The 7,550-nt window shown below is 61.9% G+C and overlaps 1 protein-coding gene across 1 annotated transcript; it reads left to right on the top strand.

The window, feature by feature from the left end:
• Nucleotides 1-1,600: 1,600 nt before the first annotated feature.
• LOC127567137 (proteolipid protein 2-like) lies at nt 1,601-7,336 on the top strand. Its single transcript, XM_052009832.1, has 5 exons — nt 1,601-1,672; nt 1,810-1,965; nt 3,725-3,817; nt 4,332-4,425; nt 6,099-7,336. The coding sequence occupies exons 1-5, from the start codon at nt 1,601-1,603 to the stop codon at nt 6,119-6,121; spliced, it is 438 nt and encodes a 145-aa protein (XP_051865792.1). The 3' UTR covers nt 6,122-7,336.
• Nucleotides 7,337-7,550: the final 214 nt, after the last annotated feature.

Genomic DNA, 7,550 nt, shown 5'->3' with positions numbered 1-7,550 from the left:
ACACAGAGAGCGGTGGGTGCCTGGAACGTGCTGCCAGGGGTGGGGGTGGAGGCTGATACGATCGAGGGGTTTCAGAGGCTGTTGGACACACGAACACGCAGGGAACGGAGGGATATAGACCGTGTGCAGGCAGAAGGGATTTAGTTTAATCGGGTATCATGTTTGGCACAGACATTGTCGGCCAAAGGGCTTGTTTTTTTTAATATAAACATTTATTAACTAAAAGCACTACAAAAGGACAACCAGCGCCAAAACACAACCATTACAGAAAGAGAAAAACTCGGCAGCTACATGACCACAGCAAAATAACGCTAATCACCCGCGAAACGCACACAAAACACAGCTCCCGCTAAACGCACCACGCGACACCTCGGAGAGGAATCGTGTTCTCACCGTCTACGACGCCCGCGATCCCCTGAGGGGCCCTCCGAGCGCGGAACTCCACCAGGGTGCCCCGCGGAGACCGCGCGCTCCCTCTCCCAAGGCCACCCGCGCGGAAGGCGGGGCAGGCAGGCGGACCGGCCGCAACCCTCGGCCGCCCGCCGCCGCGTCCCGCGGACGGCCAGCTTGGCCGGGCCCAGCAGGAGATCACCCCCCCCCACCCCGCCCCGGGCCGCACCGGGTGACCGTAGATCGGCAGCGTCGGGCTGAAGTGCAGCCAGAACCCGAGCAGCAGCCCCCTTCGGATACGCGAGGAGGGGCTGCGACCTCGGGCGCTCCGCGTACGCGGGGTACACTGTCTCCTCCCGGCCGCAGAAGCGGCAGGCGACCGGGACCGAAGGGCCTGTTCCGGCGCCTCGCCGGCCGCTCAGGACAGGCTCGCAGGCTGCTAGTTCCCTATTTCCCTCCCTCCTCCCTTGCGTACGGGGCTCACGTCGACAGCACTCCCACCCACGGGACCTGCGCGACTTCGGCACGCCAACACCCTCCCCTTCCACGGACGTCAGTCGCTGGGATCCGTCGGGCCCCGTCTGTGGCGTCCTCTGAGTAACGTTTACTTTCCAAACTTCCTCGTTCTCTGCCGGCAGTTGTTGCGGTGAGAAGGTGCCCGGGGTTAGTTTGTTCCCCATCGGAAGTTCTCCTGGCTGGCTGACCCGCACTTGGGTCTCGTGAGGCTTTTCCTACCTGTCTGCTCTCCCTCCCCCCACACCCGCCGCCGGATCACACCCGGGCCGCCGTCCTCACCTCCCTGTCGCCCCCACTCCACATCTCCCGCTCCCCTCTTTATCTGCCCCCAGCTCCTTCATCTCCCACCTCCACCCCCCTCCCCGTCTCCCCCTCCCCTTTATCTCTCCCCAGCTCCTCCGTGTTCTTGCGTCCCTCCCCGTCTCCCCCTCCGCTGCCTCCCCCTTGTCTCCCCCCTCCCCTGCTCCGTCTCCCCCCTCCCGTCCCCCCACCTCATCTCCCCCTCCCCTGTTTCCTCCTCCCATCTCCCCTCCCCCGTCTCCCCTAAGCTCCATCTCCCCCCTCTTGTCCCCCGTCTCCCCCCTCCCCTAGCTCCACCCCCCCCTTGCATCCCCTCCACCCCCACTCCCCATGTCTCCCACCAGTGTCTCCCCCCACTCCTCTCCCTCTCTCACCCCCCCCCCCCCCAATCAAGATGCAACACCTCGCCCTTGGCCGAATTGAACTCTATCTGCCACCCCTTGGCCCAGCTGTGTTCCATCCTGCTGTAACCTGGGGGTTGTGGGGTGCTCCCCCGCAAGACCCAGGGCCGTGGATTTACTTCTCCACGGCTGCAGCCCCCCCCCCCCCCTCCCCACTCCCCACCCCCCGTGTTAACCCTCTCGCCCTCTTCGCCGTCGACAGGTGACCAGTTTGATCGTCTTCATCTGCTTCTGCGCCTCGGCCTACGGCGGCTACCCCACCGCCCCCATCGTGGAGCTCATCCTCAGCGTGATCTTCTTCGTCATCTTCATGAACCAGTTCGACAAGTCGCTCTCCTTCATCCACTGGCCCTGGACGGTACGTTCCTCGTCTCCCACCCCCGTCATCCACCTCCCCCTCCCCAGGTAGTCTCGGGGTCCCAACGTCTTGGTCCCTTGAGAAGGTTTGAACCTTTTGAGGGGATGGCGGCTCCTGGGATGTAGACCCGGTGAAGGAACATCGATAGGATCCCAAGTCAAGGGGGGAACCCGCGGACGGTGGTGCTCCCTTGGCGGGAGGGGGGGCGGGTTTGGGAGGTGCCGTTGGAGTAGCCCCCCCACCCCGGGCGAGGGATGCTGGTGCGTTCTGTAGACGGCGTGGCCACTGTGGAGGAGGGAGGGAGGTAGCGAAGGAGGCTTTCAGGGGGGGAGGCAGGCAGGGAGGGAGGGAGTGTTCCGGGGGGCGGCTGGGGTGCCGATCGAGCGGGCTGCTCCGTCCCGGGCGGTGTCAAGCTTCTTCAGGGTTGTTGGAGCCACCCTCGCCCCAGGGAAGTTGGGGGGGGGGGGTCCCGTCACACTCCTGACCTGTAGATGGGGGGGGAAGGTAATGTGGCGGATGCGGAGTGCATGGACTAACTCCACCCAGGAAAGTAGGGAGTGTCCCGTCACACTCCTGACTTGCAGATCAGGGAAACAATCCCCGGGGTGTCAGGAGCTGAGTCACTCACCGGGGGACCCCCAGCCTCTGACCTGCCCTTGTAGCCACGGTGTGTCTGGTCCAGGTGAGTTTCTGGTCAGTGGTGACCTCCCCCCCCTGGGATGTTGGTGGAGGGGGACTGGGTGACGGGAACATGAAGACGAGACGGTCGGACCCTCTCAGTTGGTGCCTGGCACTCCCGTGGTGCGATCTGTCCCCGCCACTGACCGGCCCGTGCCCGGATGTTCTCTCGGACTTGCTGAGGGCACACATGGGCTGCTTCACCATCTGTGGGATCTCAGGTTACAGCAGGATCTGGATCAGCTGGGGAACTGGGCCAAGGAGCGGCAGATAGACTTTATCTCTGACAAGTGCCAGGTGTTGTACTTCGGGCAGTTAAACCAGGGCAGGATTTCCACAGTGAACGGCGGGGCCCCGGGGAGTGTTGTAGAACAGAGGGACCCAGGGGTACAGGGACACGGTTCCCTGAAAGTGGGGACACAGGTAGACAGGGCGGTGAAGAAGGCGTTCGGCACGCCGGCCGCCATCGGTCGGGGCACCGAGTCCAGGAGTTGGGACGTCCCGTTACAGCTGTACAGGAGACCGCACTCGGAGCGTCGTGCGCGGTTCCGGTCGCCCAGCTACAGGGAGGACGTCACTGAGCCGGAGAGGGTGCGGGAAAGATTCACCGGGACATTCCCGGGACCGGAGGGCCCGAGTTATAAGGAGAGGCCGGACAGGCCGGGACTGTTTTCCCCTGGAGCGGAGGAGGCTGAGGGGCGACCTGATGGAGGTTTATAACATCACGGGGGGTGTCGATAAGGGGGGCGGTCACCGTCTTCCCCCCTCAGGGTCGGGGAGTCTAAAACTAGAGGGCACAGGTTTAAAGTGAGAGGGGAAAGGTTTAAAGCGGCAAGTTTTTCACCCAGAGGGGGGGTGGGTGTGTGGGACGAGCTGCCAGAGGGAGCGGTAGAGGGGGGTACAGTTACGTTTAAAGGACACTTGGACAAGTCCGTGGATGGGAAAGGTGTAGAGGGATGGGGGCCACACGCGGGCAGCTGGGACTGGCTCAGGAAGACCCCACGGCCAGCATGCGGGAGTTGGGCTGAACGGCCTGTTCCTGTGCCGTGTGACAGTGTGGATCTGATCTCCCTGACTGCAGGACTTTATCCGGTGCGGCCTTGCTGTCATAATCTACATTATCATCTCCATCCTCGCCATCGTCTCTCGGGTTGGGGCCCAGATCACCGGAGGGGTAAGTAGGGGGGGTGCGGGGGGGGGGGGGGCGCGGTGGTGGGGGGGGCGCGGTGGTGGGGAGGGGGGCAGAGGTAAGAGCCCAGGGCAACGCAGGGACCCGAAACAGCAGGACGTCCTGCACTGATAAGAGGTTCTACAGGGATCTGCTTCCTACCGCCCCTCCCGCGCCGCGGCGCCCCCTCCCCGCTGCCCCTCCCGCGCCGCGGCGCCCCCTCCCCGCCGCCCCTCCCGCGCCGCGGCGCCCCCTCCCCGCCGCCCCTCCCGCGCCGCGGCGCCCCCTCCCCGCCGCCCCTCCCTCCTCACTGCCCAAGCCACAGTGTGCCTCACAGTTGGGGGGGGAGGGGGTGGGGGGCAAAATCCAGTGAGGTTATTGGGGATGTGAGACCACTCGAGGCACTGGTCTGGTGGGGGTGGGACATGTCTGTTTGGTGTTTCACCGCCCCTCTCTCCCCCCTCCCTCCCTCCCTCTCCCCCCCACCCCCTCCCTCTCCCCCTCCCTCCCCTTCCCCCAGGTATTCGGACTGTTGGCAGCCGCCATCTTCGCCTACGATGCCTACCTGATCTTCCCCGCTCTGCAGTTGAAGCAGCACACCCGTGCCCCCACAGGTGAGGAGCGCGGGCAGGTGTGGGGGTGGGTGCGCTGGGGGGGTGTGGTGACTACCGCCGGTGGGGGGGGTGGTGGTCGGTGCGCTGCGTCTCCCCTACGGGAGGTGACCCGACCCTCACTGACCCACTGTCCGGTACCAGGACAGGGAGGTGTGTCCCCTGGTTCACGGAGTCACTGGTACAATTCCTCTTGTCCCCGCTCCCCATGCTGAAACCCCCACCCCCCCCCACCCTTTAAATTGTCTCGCTTGCTTCTATTTTCAAGTCCTACCTCCCCCCCGTCCATTTCTGACGATTATTTCATTGGCCTGAATAAAAGAAAAAAGCCATGTGAGATGTTGGACTTTAGGAGGTGAAATGTGAGGAGAACGTTCACAGTTGACGGTGGGACTCCTTACAGCACTGACGCACATCCATGTGCCTGTCTAAGAGCCTCTTAACCATCACTATCGTATCAGCCTCCACCCCCACGCCTGGCAGCACGTTCCGGGCACCCACCGCTCTCCGTGTGAAAAAAAAACTTACCCCGCACATCTTTGAACTTGCCCCTCTCACCTTAAATGCATGCCCTCTGGTGTTAGACACTTCTGAGGAAAAAGATACCGGCTGTCCACTCTATCTGTGCCTCTCATAATCTTGTAAACCTCTATCAGGTCTCCCCTCGGTCTCTGACGCTCTGGGGAAAGCAACCCAAGTCTGTCCGACCTCTCCTTCTAGCTCACGCCCTCTAATCCAGGCAGCGTCCTGGTGAACCCCTTCTGCTCCCTTTCCAAATCCTCCACACCCTTCCTGTAACGGGGCCACAGAACAGCACACAATACTCCACAAGTGCAGCTTTGCCAAAGTTTTATACAGCTGCATCGTGACTTCCTGACTCTTGTGCTCAGTGCCCTGATTGATGAAGGCAAGCGAACCGTACGCCTTCCTAACATCCCTGTCCACCTGTGTTGCCACTTTCGAGGAGCTATGGACTTGGACCCCAAGGTCCCTCTGTACATCAGTGCCGTACACATGTATTTAAGGGGGTAGCCAATGGGAATGTGGGGAGAGTAACATGGGCTCGGTGGAATTGGGCGGTCGATGGGCTGTCATGGACTCGGTGGGCCGAAGGGCCTGCTTCCGTGCCGGGTCTCTCCGTGGGGAGGGGAGGTATGGCCGCGTGACCCAAGGTCGAGACCGGACAGCGGGAAACACGGGCTTGGGGCCGTCGGGGTGTGCGTCCCCTGCCCCTCAATGTCGGAGAGACGGTCTCGTGAATTGGCAGCGGGTGCCGACCATTCGGCCCCGCGATCTGTGACTCCCCTGTGGTCAGCGAGGCCCTCCCGCCCCTCGCCACCCCACAGCCCTTTGGGAAACGGCGCCATCCGAGGTCCATTCCGGTCACAGAGGGCTTGCGGGGCTGCTCGGCCTTCTGGGTAGGGCGGCCCCCATTGCTCCCTGAGGCGACGCACTCAGTCGCGCGTGGGAGGCTTTGCGGCTGGACTCTTCCTGTGCGGGCTGGGCGTCAGCACAAGGGGAGCAGACGGCACTACCTTGTGGAGGCGGGGGCATGCGTTTCCCGGCAGGGATACCAGCTCCCGCCACGGTGAGCAGGCTCGGCAGTCGATCTGCAGCTGCTGCCACCTCTCGTGACGGACGCTCACTCCTCCAATGCTGTCTCTGTCTCTCCGCAGACCCCCCGGAAAACACCCCCTGACCAGAGGAGGAGGAGTGGGAGAGTGGGAGGGCGCCAATCGACAGGAAGCCTGGACTCTGGGCTCCGGACGCCAGCACTGCCAGAAATAATGGGTCAGGAACTGTCCAACTCCCACCCCCACCGTCCCATCCAATCCTAACCCCTCCTCTCCCACCGATGAAGGCAAGCATGCTGTACACCTTCACCACCCTGTCCATTGTGTTGCTTCCTTCAAGGAACGGTGGACTTGAAGCCATTTTCGTTAACATTCCTTGGCGCCCTACCATTCACTGTACCTGTTTGACTTTCCACCTTGCATTTGTCAGGAATGAACTCCCCCCCCCCCCCCCCCCCCCCGCCAACGACCTGCCCAGCTTTCCATCCGATCTGTCGCCTCCCGCGCTATCCACAGCACCGCCAACTTCTGTGTCAACCGCAAACCTGCTAATCGTTCCTCCTGCGTTCACGTCCGACGTATCTCACAAACAACAGAGAGGTCCCCAGCACCGGTCGCTGCGGTACACCACTGCTCACAGACCTCTGGTCAGGAAAGCATCGTTTTTTTCTCCCCCCCACCACCCTCTGCCTCCAGTCGAATTAACCAGCTCCACTCGGACGCCTTAACCTTACGCACCAGCCTACCATGTGGGACCTTGTCAAGTGCATCACTGAGATCTGTCGAATCGAGTTTGGTCGCCGAAGACTGTTCTCTATCCAATTGGTTAGTGGGGGGGGGGGGGGGGGGGGGGGGAGGGATGGAGAGGCAAGTTGAGGGCATGTGAATTAATCTGATGGAGGCTGTTTGTCCTGAGCTCGCCCACACACGGGGCAATTAACCCACTGACCTGCAGCTTGTTGGGATGTGGAAGTAAACAAGAACAGCCAGAGAGAGTGTGCAAACCCCAAACACACACAGGGATTGATCCCAGGTCTCCGGAGCCGTGAGGCATCGGCTCTACCTGCTGCAGAACCGCGGGAGAGTCTGTGGGATTGCAATACAGCCTCTTATATTGTGCTCAGGGACTCGGTTGCACTGCACTTAATTGGGAGCGAGTGAAGCAGATTCACTGACGGTTGCTAAGGAAATATTGAACTATGCTGAGGATCTTGTGGCCTTGTTTTTAGCAGTTATTAATGTCCTCCCAGAGCTGTTTCTGACGTGTATTTGATAATCTGAACCCAATGTTTGCACATTGATGTATGTTTGCTGATCTAATACACAATCCTGCTGTTGAAGGCGGCTGAGTATTCGTTTCTGCTCGTTGGGAGGGCGGTGGCTCCTTTGACTGGGCTGCACCCACTCCAGGGCTTTGTCCAGACACGTCTCCTTCCCGCTGCAGCCCTGCCCTTCAGCCTCAGCTGCCGTTGTGGTGGTGGGGCTTGGAGACTGCTCCCCAGGGTGCCAGGTTGTGCTGGGACCTCCCCACCACGAGGGGGCGACACCCTTCCC

Source organism: Pristis pectinata, unplaced genomic scaffold (assembly GCF_009764475.1).
Source record: "Pristis pectinata isolate sPriPec2 unplaced genomic scaffold, sPriPec2.1.pri scaffold_131_arrow_ctg1, whole genome shotgun sequence".
Lineage (NCBI taxonomy): Eukaryota > Metazoa > Chordata > Chondrichthyes > Rhinopristiformes > Pristidae > Pristis > Pristis pectinata.
The sequence above is the reverse complement of the archived record's forward strand: the minus strand, read 5'-3'. Positions and strand labels throughout refer to the sequence as shown.

Bases quoted from the DNA above. Each gene is read 5' to 3' on its own strand.
- LOC127567137 (XM_052009832.1), top strand. From the start codon at position 1,601: ATGCAACACCTCGCCCTTGGCCGAATTGAACTCTATCTGCCACCCCTT. The intron at 3,818-4,331 runs GTAAGTAGGGGG...CCCTTCCCCCAG, and splicing joins GGGCCCAGATCACCGGAGGG to GTATTCGGACTGTTGGCAGC. The intron at 4,426-6,098 runs GTGAGGAGCGCG...GTCTCTCCGCAG, and splicing joins GCACACCCGTGCCCCCACAG to ACCCCCCGGAAAACACCCCC.